This window comes from Nerophis lumbriciformis, linkage group LG14 (genome assembly GCF_033978685.3).
Source record: "Nerophis lumbriciformis linkage group LG14, RoL_Nlum_v2.1, whole genome shotgun sequence".
Lineage (NCBI taxonomy): Eukaryota > Metazoa > Chordata > Actinopteri > Syngnathiformes > Syngnathidae > Nerophis > Nerophis lumbriciformis.
In genome coordinates this window covers 22,303,824-22,329,330 of record NC_084561.2, presented here as the reverse complement: position 1 = coordinate 22,329,330, position 25,507 = coordinate 22,303,824, and the positions used below count along the sequence as shown (strand labels likewise).

General features: G+C 40.6%; 1 protein-coding gene across 7 annotated transcripts; it reads right to left on the bottom strand.

Annotated features, from left to right (window-relative positions):
• Window positions 1–722: 722 nt before the first annotated feature.
• Window positions 723–24,295, bottom strand: acer1 (alkaline ceramidase 1). Of its 7 annotated transcripts, XM_072914723.1 has the most exons (9): window positions 23,864–24,282; window positions 22,025–22,103; window positions 19,559–19,671; window positions 17,335–17,447; window positions 17,150–17,264; window positions 12,553–12,691; window positions 7,777–7,914; window positions 1,377–1,514; window positions 723–1,308 (listed from the first exon to the last, which is right to left on the bottom strand). In XM_072914723.1, the coding sequence occupies exons 3-9, from the start codon at window positions 19,602–19,604 to the stop codon at window positions 1,131–1,133; spliced, it is 867 nt and encodes a 288-aa protein (XP_072770824.1). In that variant the 5' UTR covers window positions 19,605–19,671; window positions 22,025–22,103; window positions 23,864–24,282; the 3' UTR covers window positions 723–1,130. The 7 variants fall into 7 exon arrangements, with proteins under 7 accessions (XP_072770824.1, XP_061832354.2, XP_061832356.2 ...); XM_061976370.2 differs by lacking the exon at window positions 22,025–22,103 and having other exon boundaries at window positions 19,559–19,756; XM_061976372.2 differs by lacking the exon at window positions 22,025–22,103 and having other exon boundaries at window positions 19,559–19,738.
• Window positions 24,296–25,507: the final 1,212 nt, after the last annotated feature.

The window sequence follows — 25,507 nt, the reverse complement described above, 5'->3', positions numbered from 1 at the left end:
CATCTGTTCAGTATTTTAACATTAAAGTCCATCAGACCCACAAACGCTGGCTGAGTAACAACAATATGAACGTTGCACGGAAACATTTTCTGCATCCCACAGGGATTCTTTTGTGTTTCTGCACTTGCGGTTCCCACACAAGGTTGCAACATTGTTTGTCAACACTGTCTGCTCTCATTTTCTCGCACATTTGACCCTCTGATGTTCTGTGTACCTACACTCTGTCCTCCTCCTGCCTAGGCCTGCTGTGTGTGTGTGTGTGTGGGTGTGGTACACAGAACATCAATTTCCACACTTCTATTAGCCCCGGGTCCAGTGGACCCGGACATCTTATATGTAATAGAAATGTGTCGGGGGGTGTATTGTGTGTGGTCATTAAATATGTATTCTGATATATGTTCTTCACAAAAAATGAGCCAAAGTCAGTGAGTCTCAGTTTGAAAAATTAATTAATTGTATCATTTTTCTTTGAATAAAAATTAAAACGGGTCCCACAGACCCAAACACCACACAAGGGTTAAATGAAGTTTTTGCGTGTACTACTGGATGTCCCCATGGTGACAGTCGTTTACTGCACATCCAAGGCATCATACTCCTACCAGTGTGGTGTTTTGTTATGCTGCATGCAGCTTTATGCGTAATACAGTATTCTAATGCTGGCTGTTGATTCAATTTGCAGAATATATCAAAAAAGGAGTTGCGGAAAACAAATGGCCCCTGGTCCTCATTTTGCACACTCCTGTTTCACAGTATTGTTACATTCAGGAGAATTCTCAAAGTATTACCACCAATCTGAACATGATATTGTCATGCATTGTTCACATGATGAAGTTTATAAGAAGTACATCAACACACGATAATTCAATTTAACAGATAGTTATTTTCATGCACATGAATTCATTACTACTGGAACACAACGTCATCATCGTATGGCTTCAGTAGGAAAATCCTTCTACATCTATTTAAATTCAGTTATTGACCATAAATAAATTAATTTAATTTAAAAAAACGTATCCACAACACATCAACATAACATAGTTTCACTTTTTGTTACAGTTATACAGAGTACTTTTTCCACTTGTAAACAAAAGAGGTGAGATGTACACTCTTGTACTCTGGTAATTAAGCCATTAGCACCGCTTTAATGTCTTCCTTGTCCCTTTCAGGACAATATGAGGTAATCCGAGCGCCCATTTATCACAGGGCCAGTACTGCAGTCCAGGCAGCGAGTAAGGGATCTCGTAGCTGGCATCCAAGTAAGCCACGAGCGTTGTAGCGTACGCCACGGCTATCGCGATCAAAATGTGCCTGGGGGGTCAGAAGTCATGGTCGGTCTGGGAAATGCCAAAAGGCAAGGCGCGCCACGCAGGACTTACCACACGCCGTGCAGGTAGCAGAAGTTCAGCCTCTGCCAAAATCCGCAGCCAAAGCGATCACTAATCCAGCAGGAGATGGCAAGTATCCACAAAGCCACCGACAGCTTGGCCAGTCTTAAAACCTTCTGGTCGGTGCAGCTGCGTAGATCACAGGAATGATGGACACGCACAATTAGAGTGTAAATGGTAAGAAATGCTGTCTCTGAAACGAAATACTAGAACAAAATAATTGAAGTTTATTTTCCACCAAGAGTCACCACGGCGAGTAAATCGCATGAGTGATTTGCCTGCCGCATTCTCTTGCTAGTAGGGATAATGGCACCAATGCCAAGGTAAATAGTTGCAAAATAGTTGACGATCAACTGAATCCACAGCGTTATTCTTAAAGGGGAACATTATCACCAGACCTATGTAAGCGTCAATATATACCTTGATGTTGCAGAAAAAAGACTATATATTTTTTTAACCGATTTTCGAACTCTAAATGGGTGAATTTTGGCGAATTAAACGCCTTTCTATTATTCACTCTCGGAGCGATGACGTCACCACGTGACGTCACATCGGGAAGCAATCCGCCATTTTCTCAAACACATTACAAACACCGAGTCAAATCAGCTCTGTTATTTTCCGTTTTTTCGACTGTTTTCCGTACCTTGGAGACATCATGCCTCGTCGGTGTGTTGTCGGAGGGTGTAACAACACGAACAGGGACGGATTCAAGTTGCACCAGTGGCCCAAAGATGCGAAAGTGGCAAGAAATTGGACGCTTGTTCCGCACACTTTACCGACGAAAGCTATGCTACGACAGAGATGGCAAGAATGTGTGGATATCCTGCGACACTCAAAGCAGATGCATTTCCAACGATAAAGTCAAAGAAATCTGCCGCCAGACCCCCAGGAAAAGAGAGCGGATGAGGGTATGTCTACAGAATATATTAATTGATGAAAACTGGGCTGTCTGCACTCTCAAAGTGCATGTTGTTGCCAAATGTATTTCATATGCTGTAAACCTAGTTCATAGTTGTTAGTTTCCTTTAATGCCAAACAAACACATACCAATCGTTGGTTAGAAGTCGATCGCCGAATTCGTCCTCGCTTTCTCCCGTGTCGCTGGCTGTCGTGTCGTTTTCGTCGGTTTCGCTTGCATACGGTTCAAACCGATATGGCTCAATAGCTTCAGTTTCTTCTTCAATTTCGTTTTCGCTACCTGCCTCCACACTACAACCATCCGTTTCAATACATGCGTAATCTGTTGAATGGCTTAAGCCACTGAAATCCGAGTCTGAATCCGAGCTAATGTCGCTATACCTTGCTGTTCTATCCGCCATGTTTGTTTGTATCGGCATCACTGTGTGAAGTCACAGGAAAATGGACGGGTCTATATAACGATGGTTAAAATCAGGCACTTTGAAGCTTTTTTTAGGGATATTGCGTGATGGGTAAAATATTGAAAAAAACTTCGAAAAATAAAATATAAGCCACTGGGAACTGATTTTTAATGGTTTTAACCCTTCTGAAATTGTGATAATGTTCCCCTTTAAAAATGTTTTTTTTTAAATAAAATGCACATCCATCCATTTTCTACTGCTAAACATGGCCAAAAGTATGATTTTGAGAAAATGAAAATATCAACCTGCTCACTCTAGCCATCCATCCATCCATTTTCTACCGCTTGTCCCTCTTGGGGTTGCGGGAGCCTCTCTCAGCTACATTCGGGCGGAAGACGGGGTACACCCTGGACAAGTCGCCACCTCATCACAGGGCCAACACAGATAGACAGACAACATTCACACTCACAATCACACACTAGGGCCAATTTAGTGTTGCCAATCAACCTATCCCCAGGTGCATGTCTTTGGAGGTGGGAGGAAGCCAGAGTACTCGGAGGGAACCCACGCAGTCACGGGGAGAACATTCAAACTCCACACAGAAATATCCCGAGCCTGGGATTGAAGTCAGGACTACTCAGGACCTTCGTATTGCACAGTTAATGGTATTTAGGTCATATGTAGTACTAAACACTGGTCACTAGGTGTCAGTCACATTACGTAGCCGCCACAGGAAGGAGAAAAAAGGATTATAATGTAAATGGATAGTATTGTGTCTGTCCCAAAACTTAACATAAGAAACGTGAAACATCTCAGTTGCAACGTTTCCCACCTCATGAAAAAGGCTAAAACTCAGTCGAGATTGGATGGTCGAGTGCGGTCGTCCAGTCAGCCTCCTACGCTGTGGCGCAGCACCGAGACGACGATCCAACTTGAGCATCGAGAGCAGAGGCCTCAAACTCAGTCACACGGTGGGCCAACATTTAAACTAAGGATGGGCGATATGGCTTAAAATGAATACGGCGATGTACATTGCAGCCTCCTGCGATAACGATACATATCACAATACCGTATTTTTCGGATTATAAATCGCAGTTTTTTTCATAGTTTGGCCGGGGGTGTGATTTATACTCTGGAGCGACTTATGTGTGAAATGATCAACACATTACTGTAAAAGGAAGCGGCGCATTGTCTATCTTTGGAGTTGTTAAGAGTTGTTTAGAAGCGACACAGAGGAAGAAAATGTATTATCGGATTTAGCGATTAGGATTGACAGATTGTTTGGTAAACGTATAGCATGTTCTATATGTTATAGTTATTTGAATGACTCTTACCATAATATGTTACGTTAACATACCAGGCACGTTCACAGTTGGTTATTTATGCCTCATATAACGTACACTTATTCAGCCTGTTGTTCACTATTCTTTATTTATTTTAAATTGCCTTTCAAATGTCTATTCTTGGTGTTGGGTTTTATCAAATAAATTTCCCCCAAAAATGCGACCTATACTCCAGTGCGACTTATATATGTTTTTTTCCTTCTTTATTATGCATTTTCGGCCGGTGCAACGTATCGGAGCGATTTATAATCCGACAAATACGGTACATTATTTCACATATAAATGATGATATGAACATTTCGAAACGAGTTCTAATTCTTTAATGGCTTCTAATTTGTCTTCTGACATGTGGTAATTAGGGATGTCCGATAATGGATATTGTCCAACTCTTTAATTACTGATACCGATATCAACCGATACCGATATCAACAGATATACAGGTAAAAGCCAGTAAATTAGAATATTTTGAAAAACTTGATTTATTTCAGTAATTGCATTCAAAAGGTGTAACTTGTACATTATATTTATTCATTGCACACAGACTGATGCATTCAAATGTTTATTTCATTTAATTTTGATGATTTGAAGTGGCAACAAATGAAAATCCAAAATTCCGTGTGTCACAAAATTAGAATATTACTTAAGGCTAATACAAAAAAGGGATTTTTAGAAATGTTGGCCAACTGAAAAGTATGAAAATGAAAAATATGAGCATGTACAATACTCAATACTTGGTTGGAGCTCCTTTTGCCTCAATTACTGCGTTAATGCGGCGTGGCATGGAGTCGATGAGTTTCTGGCACTGCTCAGGTGTTATGAGAGCCCAGGTTGCTCTGATAGTGGCCTTCAACTCTTCTGCGTTTTTGGGTCTGGCATTCTGCATCTTCCTTTTCACAATACCCCACAGATTTTCTATGGGGCTAAGGTCAGGGGAGTTGGCGGGCCAATTTAGAACAGGCGCCAAGTCCTGTTGGAACTTGAAATCTCCATCTCCATAGAGCAGGTCAGCAGCAGGAAGCATGAAGTGCTCTAAAACTTGCTGGTAGACGGCTGCGTTGACCCTGGATCTCAGGAAACAGAGTGGACCGACACCAGCTGGACTGCTGCTGAGTGGTCCAAAGTCATGTTTTCTGACGAAAGCAAATTTTGCATTTCCTTTGGAAATCGAGGTCCCAGAGTCTGGAGGAAGACAGGAGAGGCACAGGATCCACGTTGCCTGAAGTCTAGTGTAAAGTTTCCACCATCAGTGATGGTTTGGGGTGCCATGTCATCTGCTGGTGTCGGTCCACTCTGTTTCCTGAGATCCAGGGTCAACGCAGCCGTCTACCAGCAAGTTTTAGAGCACTTCATGCTTCCTGCTGCTGACCTGCTCTATGGAGATGGAGATTTCAAGTTCCAACAGGACTTGGCGCCTGCACACAGCGCAAAATCTACCCGTGCCTGGTTTACGGACGATGGTATTTCTGTTCTAAATTGGCCCGCCAACTCCCCTGACCTTAGCCCCATAGAAAATCTGTGGGGTATTGTGAAAAGGAAGATGCAGAATGCCAGACCCAAAAACGCAGAAGAGTTGAAGGCCACTATCAGAGCAACCTGGGCTCTCATAACACCTGAGCAGTGCCAGAAACTCATCGACTCCATGCCACGCCGCATTAACGCAGTAATTGAGGCAAAAGGAGCTCCAACCAAGTATTGAGTATTGTACATGCTCATATTTTTCATTTTCATACTTTTCAGTTGGCCAACATTTCTAAAAATCCCTTTTTTGTATTAGCCTTAAGTAATATTCTAATTTTGTGACACACGGAATTTTGGATTTTCATTTGTTGCCACTTCAAATCATCAAAATTAAATGAAATAAACATTTGAATGCATCAGTCTGTGTGTAATGAATAAATATAATGTACAAGTTACACCTTTTGAATGCAATTACTGAAATAAATCAAGTTTTTCCAAATATTCTAATTTACTGGCTTTTACCTGTATACAGTCGTGGAATTAACACATTATTATGCCTAATTTGGACAACCAGGTATGGTGAAGATAAGGTACTTTTTAGAATTTTTTATAAAATAACATCAATGAATTAAAAACATTTTCTTGAATAAAAAAGAAAGTAAATCAATATAAAAACAGTTACATAGAAACTAGTAATTAATGAAAATGAGTAAAATTAACTGTTAAAGGTTAGTACTATTAGTGGACCAGCAGCACGCACAATCATGTGTGCTTACGGACTGTATCCCTTGCAGACTGTATTGATATATATTGATATATAATGTAGGAACCAGAATATTAATAACAGAAAGAAACAACCCTTTTGTGTGAATGAGTGTAAATGGGGGAAGAAGGTTTTTTGGGTTGGTGCACTAATTGTAAGTGTATCTTGTGTTTTTTATGTTGATTTAATAAAAAAAATAAATAAATAAAATAAAATAAAAAAAAACCCCGATACCAATAATAAAAAAACCGATACCGATAATTTCTGATATTACATTTTAACGCATTTATCGGCCGATAATATCGTGTTAATGTTATATAATTTCCAGTTGTCTTATTCTGTCAAAACTATTATTATTCTACTTGTTTATATCTGTTATGTTCTGTTATAACATGGTTCTATTTAAACTTCTGTTAACATTTGATAAACATCTATTCTTCTGTTGTTTGGATACCATACATTGGTTTTGGGTGATACTACAAATCTGGTATTGATCCAATATCAAGTAGTTGCAGGGGCAGTATTGTTCATAACAATCCTGATACTTAACATTTTCAAGATCGTTGAATGCTAAAATTTTTCGCTTACAATTCTAAGCAGACAAAAAGACAATATGGCGGCGTAACAATACCAATACAACATTCAAACACTACAACCCTTAGGACGGAAAACGGAGCAGCGCCCCTAGTGGCTGGCAGCTTCAAGCTCCCTCCCTCCAAAGTCTCGAGTTGCGTATCGTAATGTATGTCTTTGCTTTTCTAGAGTTTTTTTCCTGGTCTCTAACTAAACCCCCACCCCAGGAGTTTTGTCCTACCCTTTTTTATGGGGCGCTTCTCAGGTGGCGAATCGATCAGTGTTCCTGTTTTGTCCACCTGGAACTGCATGTCTGTTCTTGCAATTACAATAAAGTTCCATCCATCCAAATTATTTTCTATTATTGGCTTTGATTTAAATCATTTGCCTTTTGCTCGTAAAGTCCTCCTCTGTCCAGGGACTTATTTCCCCAGTTTGTAAACAAAAACAAAAATAACACAAATGTTGACAGTAAAACATATCGATCTAACCACTTTATACAGATACCAGACCTGATACTACACTTGGTATCGTTACTGTCACTATTTGTATCGATCCACCCTCCTTTGTTTACATTCAAGAGGTCCACCTTAGCGGTTTGTAAATCCTCCTATAGTCTAGTGTAGCATGTTTAGCTGTTCCTCGCCCTGCAGTGACAATGGTACTTAGTTAATTTGTCAACACAGCAGTAAGGAGCAGTGATTTAGAAGCAGTTAAACACGGTGGAGGGACGTTAGCCGCTAGCAGCCTAGCGAGGACTCAGCAGGATTATTTAGCTTGTCGTCAAATTTGCAGGACACGGCCAGAACAATGCGTTATCACCACATGACGATCGTTTTAAAAGTTCTACCGTCGGCCAAATCGATAATGAATGAATTATTCAAGCGCCACAGAAAAGGACCAAGCAGTGATTTAGATCCAGAATGTTCTCACACCATCTCATCTCAATGGCCACGACGTAGAGCAGGTGCAGGCCGAAGCAGTTGAGAGCGTAGGCGTTGGCTGTGGGCCGGACAAAGGAGGTGACCGAACTGACGACCGTAACCACCAGGATGAGTCTTGCAAAGGTGGACCTGTTCGTGACATATGGAGAATTTACGATGGGATTCCAGGTGCTCATTGAAAATCCATTCATTTCTTCCAGCCATTTTAGGGTTGAAGGGGAACTGCACTTTGAAAAACTTAATTTTCCCCTTTTTCACAATCCCTATGTGAGACAAGAACACGTCTTTCCCTTTTCTTTTCTAAATAGCAAAAAACTGCTTGTATGAGGCGTCTAACATTGCATCAACCTACCAAGCTTTATCAATCAATCAATGTTTATTTATATAGCCCTAAATCACAAGTGTCTCAAAGGGCTGCACAAGCCACAACGACATCCTCGGTACAGAGGCCACATAAGGGCAAGGAAAAACTCACCCCAGTGGGACGTCGATGTGAATGACTATGAGAAACCTTGGAGAGGGCCGCATATGTGGGTAAACCCCCCCCCCCCTTTAGTGACAGTTGTTGTAAGAGCCAACACAGGGGAACTACTTTTCTCGCACCGTAAAACATGGCCTTGCTCACACTGCTCATCCAACCACTAACGAGTAGCTAGCTATACGAGCCAGCTTGAGCGGCTAGTAACGTTGGTAGCGACGTGCCCTTAAATCTGGGGTCAGCAACCCGTGGCTCTCGAGCTGCATGCAGCTCTTTATTGCCGCCCTAATGGCTCCCTGGAGCATTTTAAAAAAATAATTGAAAATGGAAAAAGATGGGGGGAAATTTTTGCTGTTGTTGTTGATGTTTAAGTATGTTTTTTGTTTGAGGACAAACATGACACAAACCTTCCCAATTGTTAGAAAGCCCACTGTTTAATATGTGTGTGTGTATGCTTCACTGATGAGAGTATTTGGTGAACATCATTTTGTCCGACTAATTTCGGCGGTTCTTGAACTCACCATAGTGTGGACTGTGACGCAAAAGTTTGTTTACATGTAAAATCTTCCACTCCTTATTTGTCTCATTTTGCCCACCAAAAGTTTTATGCTGTGCATGAATGCACAAAGGTGCACTTTGTTGATGTTATTGACTTGTTGGAGTGCTAATCAGGCATATTTGGTCAGTGCATGACTACAAGCTAATGAATGCTAACATGCTATTTAGGCTAGCTGTTTGTACATATTGCATCATTATGCCTCATTAGTAGCTATATTTGAGTTCATTGAATATCCTTTACTTTTATCCTCTTTGTATATAATTTAGTTTTGCATGTCTCATGACACAGTATCTGTATGTACTATTGGCTGCATTTCAGATAGTTGTTTGTGTGCCATGTTGTTCCAGACCACAGCAAACATTACATAGCTTGCCAAAGATTGTAATAAATCTAAATAAAAAAAGACAGCCCGCCGTTTCCTTTAACTTGGACACACACATCTATACATTTGGCCATTAAAAGCCAGTCATTTCCAGGAGTTATCTCACCTTCTGAGTAGCCTCTGATTTACTAATGGTTTCTAATGCTGTAAAAATGTGTAGAATAAATATTAAATCTCAACATTTCTGTCAACAAAAATTTGCTTCAGCCTGCAACACATAGTCATTTTGATAGTAGGCTAATATAGCTAATATAGACACTTACATCATGTGTTGCCTTCATTATAAGACTTATATACGGCTTTTCATTTTTTGCGTCTCTAGACAAATTAGTTTTTTTGTATTTTTGGTCAAATATGGCTCTTTCAACGTTTTGGGTTGCCGACCCCTGACTTAAATAGAGAATAAGAAGGCTCTTAGGATGCTTCTGTTGCTACCGTGTTGTCTTTGAGTTAGTAAAAGTTATTGCTAGGTTAGAAATCATGCATTTCATCTGAACAATAGAAGGTTGCGGCACCAAGCCTCAACTTTGAAAATCCACGTTACCACCTTGATACTATACGGTTCTCAACTTGGCTCTCAATAAACGGAACGCAGCATAAGACCTGACAACATCGCTAGGAAGCATTTTGTTTTATCTGAGGAGTGAGGATTATTCTGAATTCAGCAGCTCAAGGAGCGCTCAAGTGCTGAAAGATACAACCATCCCATCAGTCAGCATCCCGGAGTGAGCGGATATTGTAAGTCACTGTTTTATGTTCTTATTAGAAACCTTGAGCAACAGTGCGACATGATAACGCTCTAAGGACATTAGTGCTAGCACAGGAAGTGCTGTTTATGTTGTTGACATTCATGTAAACTTCCTGTAATACTTAAAAAGTCCGAAACACTGCAAGTATTACATGTTATCACGATTGTGCCTGTTACTACATTACATACAGTACAGGCCAAAAGTTTGGACACACCTTCTCATTCAATGCATTTTCTTTATTTTAATGACTTTTTACATTATAGATTGTCACTGAAGGCATCAAAACTATGAATGAACACATGTGGAGTTATGTACTTAACAACAAAGATGAAATAACTGAAAACATGTTTTGTATTCTAGTTCCTTCAAAATAGCCACCCTCTGCTCCGATTACTTTTTCGCACACTCTTGACATTCTCTCCATGAGCTTCAAGAGGTAGTCACCTGAATTGGTTTTCACTTCATAGGTGTGCTTGAAGCTCATGGAGAGAATGCCAAGAGTGTGCAAAACAGTAATCAGAGCAAAAGGGGGCTATTTTGAAGAAACTAGAATATAAAACATGTTTTTAGTTATTTCACTTTTTTTTGTTAAGTACATAACTCCACATGTGTTCATTCATAGTTTTAATGCCTTCAGTGTCAATCTACAATGTAAATACCATATTTTCCGGAGTATAAGTCGCACCGGCCGAAAATAAAAGAAGGAAAAAAACATATATAAGTCGCGCTGGAGTATAAGTCGCATTTTTTGGGGAAATTTATTTGATAAAAGCCAACACCAAGAATAGACATTTGAAAGGCAATTTAAAATAAATAAAGAATAGTGAACAACAGGCTGAATAAGTGTACGTTATATGAGGCATAAATTACCAACTGAGAACGTGCCTGGTATGTTAACGTAACATATTATGGTAAGAGTCATTCAAATAACTATAACATATAGAACATGCTATACGTTTACCAAACAATCTGTCACTCCTAATCGCTAAATCCCATGAAATCTTATACGTCTAGTCTCTTACGTGAATGAGCTAAATAATATTATTTTTGATATTTTACGGTAATGTGTTAATAATTGCACACATAAGTCGCTCCTGAGTATAAGTCGCACCACCGGCCAAACCATGAAAAAAACTGCGACTTATAGTCTGAAAAATACGGTAGTCATTAAAAATTTAAAAAATGTATTGAATGAGGAGAAGTTGTGTCCAAACTTTTAGCCTGTACTCTAAATACCAGTGTTTTTCAACCTTTTTTGAGCCAAGGCACATTTTTTTCATTGAAAAAATGCGGAGGCACACCACCAGCAGAAATCATTAAAAAATGAAACTCAGCAGCCGATATTGACAATAAAAAGTCATTGTCGCAATTGTTGGATATGACTTTAAACCATAACCAAGCATGCATCACTACAGCTCTTGTCTCAAAGTAGGTGTACTGTCACCACCTGTCACATCGCTCCGTGACTTATTTGAAGTTTTGTGCTGTTTTCCTGCGTCTAGTGTTTTAGTTCTTGTCTTGCGCTCTTATTTTGGTGGCTTTTTCTCTTTTTTGGGGTATTTTCCTGTAGCAGTTTCATGTCTTCCTTGACCGCTATTCCCCACACCTGCTTTGTTTTAAGCAATCAAGAATATTTCAGTAGTTTTTTATCCTTCTTTGTGGGGACATTGTTGATTGTCACGTCACGTTCGGATGTACTTGGTTGACGTCGTCTTTGCTCCGCAGTAAGTCTTTGCTGTCGTCCAGCATTGTGTTTTTGTTTACTTTGTAGCCAATTCAGTTTTAGTTTTGTTCTGCATAGCCATCCCTAAGCTTCAATGCCTTTTCTTAGGGACACTCACCTTTTGTTTATTTTTGGTTTAAGCATTAGATACCTTTTTACCTGCACGCTTCCTCCCGCTGTTTCCGACATCTACAAAGCAATTAGCTGCCTGCTGCCACCTACTGATATGGAAGAGTATAACGTGGTAAGTCTGCCGATCTCCAGACAGTACAGACACTCAACAACGACACATTATTTGCGGATTATAATTACTGGTTTGCAAAAAATATTTTCAACCTAAATAGGTGAAATTAGATAATCTCACGGCACACGCGCGGCACAGTGGTTGAAAAACACTGCTATATACTTCCAGCATGTACAGAAAACAGTGTTTGAGGTTTTTGGAGGGCTTTATAGGCGGAGTAGATCATTCCTACCCGCAATGTAAGATGCCTCTTACTTTTGATTTTTCACTATTGAGAATTCACAAAAAAAAGAAAGATATGTGTTTTGTGTCACATAATGATTGTGGATGATTGGCACAATCCCCCCCAAAAAGTGCAGTTGCCCTTTAAATATTTATGGCCAATGGCTGAGTTCTATTCAAACAAATCCCTTTTTGTCAGTTTCTTGTCAGGATTGTGTTACCATGCAGTGTTTTGTTGACAGTGACTCCAGTTAGAGCTGTCAGACAGGCTCCTCAGCCAGCACAGCTGTTTCTGAGTGGCGGGCTTCCCGATAAATGAAAAGCTTTTATTTGAAAGTGATAGACGCGAGGGAGCGTAACCGTCCCCATGACAGAATGTGTAGGAGTAACTGGGGTTGATGTTGCTTTACCTGTTCTTGATGAAAGAAGGGAAGAGCCTACGTGGGAACCATGTGGCGTAACCTGCTGCCAACACCCACAGGATTGACAGCTCATCCAACATCTGGCCGACAAAGCTGAGAGTCATGTGAAAGTAGGCAGAGAAGAGTCCTACAAGAGGAGATAACTGTTAACATATCATTTGATATAGGCATGTATTGATTGATTGATTGAAACTTTTATTAGTAGATTGCACAGTTCAGTACATATTCCGTACAATTGACCACTAAATGGTAACACCCGAATAAGTTTTTCGGGGTCCACGTAATCAATTCATGGTAGAACACATCATTTAATTCAGCTCTATTCCACTGGCGGCCCGCGGACCTTAACTGGGAATGGCTCCTATTGGCCCCCGAGTTAAGATCAAAACTTGCAAAACAAACATTTTGCAGCAGATTCCTAAAGACACGAGAGTGCTCCCGTTGTAAAGAGGAACTTGGACCACTGTAAACACATCAACAGATCTATGCATTAACATTTTAACCTTGCTAGCAAACATAGAACACTGGGAACCAAACTTGTGATTTACATAACTGAGGCGTTCCTCAAGGCACCCCTTTAAGTCCTCTCCTTTTTTGCAGTGCTACATTTTTTCCCGTAATGGGATTTATGCAACTAATGTGTTGCTGTAGCTTGTTTACTTCAGTCAGTAGTCATTTGTTCAACTTCTTTAATTATACTAGTGGTGTTCCTCAAAAAGTTCTCTTTTCTTTCATCATTTGGGCTATTCAGCAAGTTCAGTTAAAAAAAACCCTATAAGAGACTCACATTATTCTGCCCTCAGTTGAGTGTTTCTAACTCAACCTATTCAGCGAGTTAAACATTTTCAACGGCCACAAAAATGTGGAAACAGGTTTGTCTGAAGACCATTTACTTTTCTCTGTAGAAAGATGATGTTTTGCCAAAGGGTTTACCCAGAAAAAGGTAGAGAGTTGAGTTCAGACGGAAACACCTCCGGTGTAGATCTCAAAATGGCGTTTTTGTGCTAAATTGACCGCTATTCACAAATAGAGGCTTCTAGACCGCAGAAGACAAAGTTGGAAGGGATAATGACAAAACAACAGTAAATAAACCCAGCATCGCAAATAAAACATCTTGAGGGACAGAATACACATGTTTGCGGAAAGTCCTTAAAAACACTCGAGTGTATAGCGCATGGGTGTCAAACTCTGGCCAAATTTAGCCTGCCGTGTAATTTAATTTGGCCCTTGAGGCAATATCAAATTAACATTAGAGCTGGCCCGCCGGTATTATACAGCGGCGGAGCAGCTGTAACACCGCATTCACCGCTAATACTCCCGGGAGACTCCCGAATTTCAGTGCCCCTCTCGAAAATCTCCCGAGGCAACCATTCTCCCGAATTTCTCCCGATTTCCACACGGACAACAATATTGGGGGTGTGCCTTAAAGGCACTGCCTTTAGCATCCTCTACAACCTGTCGTCACGTCCGCTCTTTCTCCATACAAACAGCGTGCCGGCCCAGTCACAAGGCATACTTGATCAACAGCCATACAGGTCCCACTGAGGGTGGCCGTATAAACAACTTTAACACTGTTACAAATATGCGCCACACTGTGAACCCACACCAAACAAGAATGACAAACACATTGCGGGAGAACAGCCACATTGTAACACAGCATAAACACAACAGAACAAATACCCAGAACCCCTTGCAGCACTAACTCTTCCGGGACGCTACAATATACACTCCTGCTACCACCAAACCCCGCCCGCCCCACCTCCAGTGTAATTGCAGCTACAGGGGCGGGGCCGCATCATCACAGATATGTACTCGTCAATGAGAGCTTTTAAAACTAAACTCTGCCTGTGGGAGAATCAGCTGCTGCAAGGAAACCTTGCCCATTTCCCCTGCTGCCAAACCATAAAAACGCAGATCTCTACCGACGTGTGCGCACAGTTTGCTGAAAAACTCAGTGAACTCTGCGCTGAGTTTAGCCGGCGATTTGGCGACTTTGATGGTCAGAAATGTAGCTTAGTAATCCCTTCGCAGTTGATGTGGAAAACTAACCTCCAAATGGAGCTGATTGAACTCCAGTGTGATGACACGCTGAAGTCAAAGTATGAGGCTGTTGGCGCCGCACAGTTTCCACAATTCATCCCTGACACAATGCCTCAGCTCCGCACCCAAGCTGCTCAATTGCTCTCTATGTTAGGCAGCACTTATCTATGTGAGCAACTTTTCTCCTCATTGAAGATGACGAAAACGTCTCACAGGATACGTCTGACTGATGAACACCTTCGTTCGATAATGAAGGTTGCCTCAGCTCAAAGCCTGAGCCCCGACATTAGTGAAGTGAAGTGAAGTGAATTACATTTATATAGCGCTTTTTCTCAAGTGACTCAAAGCGCTTTACATTGTGAAACCCAATATCTAAATTACATTTAAACCAGTGTGGGTGGCACTGGGAGCAGGTGGGTAAAGTGTCTTGCCCAAGGACACAACGGCAGTGACTAGGATGGCGGAAGCAGGGATCGAACCGGCAACCCTCAAGTTGCTGGCACGGCTGCTCTACCAACTGAGCTATACCACCCCATTAATGAACAAGCATCCAAGAAAAGATGGCAGGTATCTGGCTTGGGCACATCAGATTAGATCAGTGTGTCGCAAACTGAGCAGTAAAAAGGCCTGAATGGCTGATTTATTCATTGTTATTTAATTTTCAAATTTATTAGCCTGTGGAAAAAGTTAATGTTGATATTTACCTCAGAAGGCTGCAAATAGAAAAGAGGCATTCAATTTTTTATTTAAATTTTATTTAATATACCATTGATGTTTTTTAATTTAGTTTTTTGAAAGTTGATTTTGCACTATTAAGTTATATAAGCGTTGCTTGTTCCATATTCAGTGTTAAAGCAAATCAGTGTAGCAAACTGAGCAATAATTAACGTTTTATTCATGCACTTTCTCTTGCTACTTCAAGGCTTGAATGTTTGATTCATTCATTATTGTTATTTTATTTTCAAATGTATTATTAGCCTTTGGAAAAAGTTTATTTTGATATTTACCTCAGAAGGCTGCAAATAGAAAAGAGGCATTCAATTTTTATTTAAATTTTATTTGATATGCCATTGATATTTTTTTTATTATTATTATTATTTGAAACTGGATTTTGCATGTCACTATAAAGTTATATAAGCCTTGCTTGTTCAATATTCAATGCAAAACTTGTTTGGGTCCCTATTAAAAGGTTAATTTGTTCAACCTTGGCCCGTGGCTTTGTTCAGTTTTAAATTTTGGCCCACTCTGTATTTGAGTTTGACACCCCTGGTATAGAGACTAGCTTTTTTGCAGAAGGTCCTTAAAAACACCGTAGCGCTCCTGGAACTCTGACAAAATACATAGACCAAAATCAAATGTCTACTGTAGAGGACACTCGTTCTTCAGAATATAGAACATGAGAATAATAGTGAAAGCAGAAGTCCAGCTCTCAGGTCCTTAGCTTTCTAGAAATGTGACCCCAAAACTATTCTGTTGAATATCCCTTATTTAATCGATGAATTATCCCTAATCCCAATGAGAACATTTTTAAGTCAGAGTAAAGAATTGCATTATTCTGGCCTTTTGTCCACAAGAACAAGAGAGAGCCCTGCCCGCATACTTGCCAACCTTGGGACCTTCGAATTAAGGAGATGGGGGGGTTGGTGGTAGTGAAGGGTGTATATTGTAGCGTCCCGGAAGAGTTAGTGCTGCACGGGGTTCTGGGTATTTGTTCTGTTGTGTTACGGTGCGGATGTTCTCCCGAAATGTGTTTGTCATTCTTGTTTGGTGTGGGTTCACAGTGTGGCGCATATTTGTAACAGTGTTGAAGTTGTTTATATGGCCACCCTTAGTGTGACCTGTATGGCTGTTGATCAAGTATGCCTTGCATTCACCAATGTGTGTGTAAAAGCCGCATATATTATGTGACTGGGCCGGCACTCTGTTTGTATGGAGGAAAAGCGGATGTGACGACAGATCGTAGAGGACGCTAAAGGCAGTGCCTTTAAGGCACGCCCCGAATATTGTTGTCTGGGTGGAAATCGGGAGAATAGTTGCCCTGGGAGATTTTCGGGAGGGGCACTGAAATTCGGGAGTCTCCCGGGAAAATCGGGAGGCTTGGCAAGTATGCCTGCACGTGTGAACAACTATAGAGAACAATTGCTGTCTTTCTATGCAGCCAAACACAAAATGGATTTGCAAGCACAAATAAAAAATATATATATATTTTTGCTTGTAAATCTTTTTTTTTTTGCTTACAAATCTTGTTTTTTGGGTGGCAAAACTCTTTTGGTTACGACTCAACTTCTATCTTGGGGGGGCCAATAATACGTTAAAAGCCCATTGAAGTCTTATCTTCTAAATATATGTTCTGTCTTGTGACAGAACAGTTTTGCTCTGATTTGTTGCATTTCTGTAAGCAACAACCAAAAAAAAAACTTGATGTATACACTTTGGTGTGCCTCAGGGATCCTGTGCAGGTCCATTTGAGTGTGTGCAGAATATGATGACACTAAAAGGATGTGATGTTTACGTCCTGAAATGGCTTGGAGATGATGGTACCTACCAACAAATAACATCATGATCCAGACCAGGTGAATTGCTAAGTTCCTCTCTTTGGCGTACGGATGCAGGAGGTAGAGCATGATGGGAGATATGATAAAGAAAACGAAGCTGCTTGTCTGGAAGTCAAAACAAAACAAACACTTTGTTAGATTGTCAGATAGTGTGACAAGAATGTAAGAGCCTCACAGTGTTGAAGAACTCCACCACGTGTTCCGAGTGTTTGTAGTTGTCTTCACACCAGTCGAGCTCTGAACTCTCATAGGAGAAAACTCCAGGCATCCTTTCGCTTGAGTAGACTCCTGACAGACAAACAGTTGAGGTAAACAATGATCCGAAAAATAGCTCGTCAGCTGCACGCTAGGAAAAACAAAACATAGAAAGGAGGCGGGGTGAGTTATTGTTTGGTGGTTTATGGAAATAAGTAACTTCCTGTACTTTGCTTGTACTCAAATGGGTCCCTGTGCACTTTCACAAGGCCTTGTCCAATCTAACGCTAATTTAAATGCATCGTCGTGTCCAATTTGCATTATTGGCCATGACGCATGTGAGCACAAAAACATGAAAAGCAAAACAAATGTTTTTTTATTTATTTGACAAGCATGTGAGTGCTTTTAGATTAGGACCTGCTGCTCGTTGAGAAGAGCAATATGTCGTTTCATGTTAGAGTCACCAAAAGTGTCCAATAAGACAATCAAGAGGGGTCTGACTACTTGCTAAATATGGCAACAAAGTCGCTAGATTAACAACAATGATCCCTCCTGCTCAATCTTCTTATTCTCTGGTAGACACGGTGCATTAAGAAGCAGAGTAAGATGCCATCTACTATACAACAATCTACATTCACAGACAGTCCCATTATAAGGTTTTCTTCAGCGATGACGTAACAAAGTCCAAAGTCTGCCGCAAATAAATGAACGTAAGGGAGATTTGTGTCCTGTGATTGGCTGGAAGTTGCATCTCATCCAAAGTCAGCTGGGATAGGCTCCAGCTGATCAATGAATGAATGAATGAAGTGTTTCCTATTTTGCATTCTCATTCAGAAGTATATTAATAACAATATCGCTACAACTACTAATTATGGCACAGATACTAATAAAAGCAGTACATTTAACTTGTCAGAATTATGTTGAGTAATGACTAAAACGCGATCAGCTTCTTTTGATTCATGTTTTCAGCAGTAAATGTTCAGTTTTGGACATCATTTTTATGCTATTTAATGAGCAATTGTAGCCAATCTTACAGCAACATTCATGATATTTGTATGAGTTTTGTATACTTTTTCAGAAGCCATGCAATAAAGAAAGGCATTTACAGTCATATAGCACACTGTGGATGGATTAGATCGGTGTTTTTCAACCTTTTTTGAGCCAAGGCACATTTTTTGCGTTGAAAAAATTCGGAGGCACACCACCAGCAGAAATCATTAAAAAACTAAACACAGTTGACAGTAAAAAGTTTAAAGTCAATTGTTGGGTATGACTTTAAACCATAACCAAGCGTGCATCAATGTTGCTCTTGTCTCAAAGTAGGTGTACTGTCACAACCTGTCACATCACGCCCTGACTTATTTTGAGTTTTTTGCTGTTTTCCTGTGTGTAGTGTTTTAGTTCTTGTCTTGCGCTCCTAATTTGGTGGCTTTTTCTCTTTTTTTGGTATTTTCCTATAGCAGTTTCATGTCTTCCTTGACTGCTATTCCCCACACCTGCTTTGTTTAAGCAATCAAGAATATTTCAGTTGTTTTTATCCTTCTTTGTGGGGACATTGTTGATTGTCATGTCATGTTCGGATGTACTTTGTGGACGCCGTCTTTGCTCCACAGTAAGTCTTTGCTGTCGTCCAGCATTCTGTTTTTGTTTACTTTGTAGCCAGTTCAGTCTTAGTTTTGTTCTGCATAGCCTTCCCTAAGCTTCAATGCCTTTTCTTAGGGGCACTCACCTTTTGTTTATTTTTGGTTTAAGCATTACACACCTTTTTACCTGCACACTGCCTCCCGCTGTTCCCGACATCTACAACGCAATTAGCTACCGGCTGCCACCTACTGATATGGAAGAGTATTACACGGTTACTCTGCCGAGCTCTAGACAGCACCGACACTCAACAACAACACATAAAGTGCAGACTACAATTACTGGTTTGCAAAAAATATTTTTAACCCAAATAAGTGAAACTAGATGATCTCCCACGGCACACCAGACTGTATCTCACGGCACACTAGTGTGCCGCGGCACAGTGGTTGAAAAACACTGCACTTCTAAATTTTTTATATTTCTATATATTTGCACATTGTTTTTCTAGCATGCACACATCGCACTGTATGGAATGGCCTCAATCTCGTTACCTTGCGTAAGGACAATAAAGCTGATTCTGATTCTGATTCTGATTCTAGATCAATAGATAGATAACGTCTTACCTTCCATACTGCTGCTGTTGCCTCTTCCAGTGCCTCCAGTCAGCATGCACTGCTTGTCTCCAGGTGACTGAACAGGTGCATTGTGGCAGGGCGGAGCATCAAGGCCGGCTGCCCTACGCCGTGACGTCACTCAAGTCATCAGTGACAAAAGGTATCGACACACCGGCCCCCTTCTGAACCCTCGTTATTTAAAATGTGCTTACATTACAAAGACAAAACATTATGAAGTTAAGAATTGATGAGAGTAGTAAAAACAGGTGTGACACGTATCACCTTGCTGCAAATGTTTTTTTGTTTTTTTGGAGGAAAAGAGGATCAACCGGTGCAGCTACCTCTGCTGTGTGAGTGTGTATACCAAGTATTCTAGCACTGTGTGGACATACTGCATCTGTTCGCAATCTGTTACAGTCCCTTATCTTCTGATTTGAAAAAATAACAATATAAACTTTAAGCATATAGCTGTCAAAGTGTCTATTTATATATCTGTAAATTGTCTATGTGGTTGCACAAACCCCGTTTCCATATGAGTTGGAAAATTGTGTTAGATGTAAATATAAACGGAATACAATGATTTGCGAATCCTTTTCAACCCATATTCAATTGAATGCACTACAAAGACAAGATATTTGATGTTCAAACTCATAAACTATATATATTTTTTGCAAATAATAATTAACTTAGAATTTCATGGCTGCAACACGTGCCAAAGTAGTTGGGAAAAGGCATGTTCACCACTGTGTTACATGGCCTTTCCTTTTAACAACACTCAGTAAACGTTTGGGAACTGAGGAGACACATTTTTTAAGCTTCTCAGGTGGAATTCTTTCCCTTTCTTGCTTGATGTACAGCTTAAGTTGTTCAACAGTCCGGGGGTCTCCGTTGTGGTATTTTAGGCTTCATAATGCGCCACACATTTTCAATGGGAGACAGGTCTGGACTACAGGCAGGCCAGTCTAGTACCCGCACTCTTTTACTATGAAGCCACGTTGATGTAACACGTGGCATGGCATTGTCTTCCTGAAATAAGCAGGGGCGTCCATGGTATCGTTGCTTGGATGGCAACATATGTTGCTCCAAAACCTGTATGTACCTTTCAGCATTAATGGCGCCTTCACAGATGTGTAAGTTACCCATGTCTTGGGCCCTAATACACCCCCATACCATCACAGATGCTGGCTTTTCAACTTTGCGCCTATAACAATCCGGATGGTTCTTTTCCTCTTTGGTCCGGAGGACACGACGTCCACAGTTTCCAAAAACAATTTGAATTGGACTCGTCAGACCACAGAACACTTTTTCACTTTGTATCAGTCCATCTTAGATGAGCTCAGGCCCAGCGAAGCCGACGGCATTTCTGGGTGTTGTTGATAAACGGTTTTCGCCTTGCATAGGAGAGTTTTAACTTGCACTTACAGATGTAGCGACCAACTGTAGTTACTGACAGTGGGTTTCTGAAGTGTTCCTGAGCCCATGTGGTGATATCCTTTACACACTGATGTCGCTTGTTGATGCAGTACAGCCTGAGGATCCAAGGTCACGGGCTTAGCTACTTACGTGCAGTGATTTCTCCAGATTCTCTGAACCCTTTGATGATATTAGATGGTGAAATCCCTAAATTCCTTTCAATAGCTGGTTGAGAAAGGTTTTTCTTAAACTGTTCAACAATTTGCTCACGCATTTGTTGACAAAGTGGTGACCCTCGCCCCATCCTTGTTTGTGAATGACTGAGCATTTCATGGAATCTACTTTTATACCTAATCATGGCACCCACCTGTTCCCAATTTGCCTGTTCACCTGTGGGATGTTCCAAATAAGTGTTTGATGAGCATTCCTCAACTTTATCAGTATTTATTGCCACCTTTCCCAACTTCTTTGTCACGTGTTGCTGGCATCAAATTCTAAAGTTAATGATTATTTGCAAAAGAAAAAATGTTTATGAGTTTGAACATCAAATATGTTGTCTTTGTAGCATATTCAACTGAATATGGGTTGAAAAGGATTTGCAAATCATTGTATTCCGTTTATATTTACATCTAACACAATTTCCCAACTCATATGGAAACAGGGTTTGTACAATATCTATTTGGTACTAAAATAATATTAGACTTAGACTTCCTTTTATTGTCATTCAAATTTGAACTTTACAGTACGGATAAAAACTACATTTTTTTGCATTAGCTCGCTGTAGTGCAGGATAAAAGAGCAATAATGTGCAGATATAAAAAAATAGATTACTGTACAGATAAATATATTGCACTTTTGCATATGCATCCACGTTTATGGATGTATGTTATATTGTCTTTATAGTCCAGTGAGTTAATCTGTGGGTCGTGGTTAGGGCCTTGCATGGCAGCTCCCGCCATCAGTGTGTGAATGTGTGTGTGAATGGGTGAATGTGGAAATAGTGTCAAAGCGCTTTGAGTACCTTGAAGGTAGAAAAGCGCTATACAAGTATAACCCATTTACCATTTTGGTGGGGAATTGAGGGAATTATTTTGATGCGTTCAAGAGTCTGATGGCCTGAGGGAAGAAGCTGTTACAGAACCTGGAGGTGACACAACATAGTAGATAGTATTGTACTTGGAGAGCTAAAATGTGAGTGCAAACTTGTGATTTACATAACTGAGGCGTTCCTCAAGGCTCCCCTTTAAGTCCTATCCTTTTTGTCAGTTACAGATTTTTTTCCATAATGTGATTTATGTAACTAAGGTGTTGCGGTAGCTTGTTTACTTCACATGCAGTCAGTAGTCATGTGTTCAACTTCTTTAGTTATACTAGCAGTGTTCCTCAAGGTTCCAATTTAGGTCCTCTCTTTTTCATCATTTAGTCCTTTCAACTGGTGGCCCGCGATTACAAAAAAATTGTGAGACACAAACATTTTTGCAGAAGGTCCTTAAAAAAAGCAGAGCGCTCCTGTAACTGACAAAATGAATAGACCAAAATCAAATGTCTACTGTAGAGGACACAGGTTCTCCTGAATATACAAAATAAGACTAATAGTGAATGGACAGGTTCAGCCCCCTCTGTATTTAGCTTTCTGAAAATGTGTCCCCAAAAACTATTTAGTTGACAATCCCTGCTGTAAACGTTGTAATACTTCTCTCACAGTTACTACACTTATTTTGAATCCACTTTTACACACATTACAGAACATCAAGGGATGGCCGATAATATTGGGCTGCCGATATAATCGGCCGATAAATGCTTTAAAATGTAATATCGGAAATTATCGGTATCGGTATCAAAATGATCGGTATCGGTTTCAAAAAGTAAAATGTATGACTTTTTAAAACGCCGCTGTGTACACGGACCCATTCACACACTGATGGCGGGAGCTGCCATGCAAGGCGCTAACCAGCAGCCATCAGGAGCAAGGGGTGAAGTGTCTTGCCCAAGGACACAACGGACGTGACTAGGATGGTAGAAGGTGGGGATTGAACCCCAGTAACCAGCAACACACACCTCAACCCCGCCCACCTCTACCTCCTCATGCTCTCTCAGGGAGAGCATGTCCCAAATTCCAAGTTGCTGTTTTGAGGCACATTAAAAAAAAAAAAAAGCACTTTGTGACTTCAATAATAAATATGGCAGTGCCATGTTGGCATTTTTTTCCATAACTTGAGTTGACTTATTTTGGAAAACCTTGTTACATTGTTTAATGCATCCAGCGGGGCATCACAACAAATTTAGGCATAATAATGTGTTAATTCCACGACTGTATGTATCGGCATCTGTAATTAAGAGTCGGACATTATTGGAATATCGGATATCGGCAAAAAAAACATTATCGGACATCTCTAAGTACATCCTTTAAAAACATCTTCCTGTTCGAAAAACTGGAGTGATTTGTGAGACAGCACCTTCCCCTGGGTTCAAAGCTGCAGCTCTATTTTTACTGAGACATTTAACATAAAAAAAAAATTCCATAAATTATTTCTTCTTTTTTGTGTGCAAAAACCTTTGACTCGCCACATTATGCTTCAAATTCCACATTTCTTTTTGCGGATTAAAAAAACAACAATTCTACAACATTTTTGGCCTATATTAAGTATTTTCGATCGTAAAAGTGGCAACAATATATAAAAATAGCAATAGTACAATGTTGCTCCCTCCGAGGTCTTAATCAAGGCTCAAGTCGTTCGTTTTGCTCGCATTTTATTTTAGCCACGCCTTCTTCACCTAACCGACGATGCCAAATATAATGCCGTCAGAACTAATAAACTATGCAAACAGAACTTACAATTAGTCTGACATCCAACAAAAGAAACCACATTGATGTCACATACATATCAAAGAGAATCATACCTCATTGGCCTCATAAACTCCAAGGGAATAAAGTTGATTTTCAATCCGAGGTTCCATTGATGTATTCCACTTCAAACACCTGTTGTCTCATGCTGCTTCCTTGGTTCCGTCACATATTAATTGTCCCCCCAACAACGTGACCAAACCGGAACAAAAAAATATAATCCCCTCTTAATTTACATGGGTTTGTAACAAAAATAAAGTTAACATAAACTTGCATGATTTAACCCAAGGAAATACCTTTTTAATCACATTATGTTATTTGACCCATCCCCTTGTTTCATCCACTGGGAGGTGAGGGGAGCAGTGAGCAGCAGCAGTGGCCACGCTCGGGAATCATTTTTGGTGATTCAACCCCCAATTCTAGCCCTTGATGTTGAGTGCCAAGCAGGGAGGTAATGGGTCCCATTTTTATAGTTTTTGATATGGCTCGGCCAGGGTTTGAACTCACGACCTACCGATCCCAGGTCGGACACTCTAACCACAAGGCCGCTGATTATTTATTTATACATACCTACATATATATATATATATATATATATATATATATATATATATATATATATATATATATATATATATATATATATATATATATATATATACAGTATATACACACACACACACACACACACACACACACACACACACACACACACACATACATACACAAGGCCGCTGATTATTTATTTATACATACCTACATATATATATATATATATATATATATATATATATATATATATATATATATATATATATATATATATATATATATATATACAGTATATACACACACACACACACACACACACACACACACACACACACATACATACATACATACATACATACATACATACATATATATATATATATATATATATCCATCCATCCATCCATCTTCTTCCGCTTATCCGAGGTCAGGTCGCGGGGGCAGCAGCTTAAGCAGGGAAGCCCAGACTTCCCTCTCCCCAGCCACTTTGTCCAGCTCCTCCCGGGGGATCCCGAGGTGTTCCCAGGCCAGCCGGGAGAGATAGTCTTCCCAGCGTGTCCTAGGTCTTCCCCGTGGCCTCCTACCGGTCGGACGTGCCCGAAACACCTCCCTAGGGAGGCGTTCGGGTGGCATCCTGACCAGATGCCCGAACCACCTCATCTGGCTCCTCTCGATGTGGAGGAGCAGCGGCTTTACTTTGAGCTCCCCCCGAATGACAGAGCTTCTCACCCTATCTCTAAGGGAGAGCCCCACCACTCAGCGGAGGAAACTCATTTCGGCCGCTTGTACCCGTGATCTTGTCCTTTCGGTCATGACCCAAAGCTCATGACCATAGGTGAGGATGGGAACGTAGATCGACCGGTAAATCGAGAGCTTTGCCTTCCGGCTCAGCTCCTTCTTCACCACAACGGATCGATACAGCGTCCGCATTACTGAAGACGCCGCACCGATCCGCCTGTCGATCTCACGATCCACTCTTCCCCCACTCGTGAACAAGACTCCGAGGTACTTGAACTCCTCCACTTGGGGCAAGATCTCCTCCCCAACCCGGAGATGGCACTCCACCCTTTTCCGGGAGAGAACCATGGACTCGGACTTGGAGGTGCTGATTCCCATCCCAGTCGCTTCACACTCGGCTGCGAACCGAT

Bases quoted from the DNA above. Each gene is read 5' to 3' on its own strand.
- acer1 (XM_061976369.2), bottom strand. The intron at 17,265-17,334 runs GTGAGGCTCTTA...TTTGACTTCCAG, and splicing joins TGGTGGAGTTCTTCAACACT to ACAAGCAGCTTCGTTTTCTT. The intron at 1,515-7,776 runs GTGTGAGAACAT...TGATCTACGCAG, and splicing joins GTGGCCATTGAGATGAGATG to CTGCACCGACCAGAAGGTTT.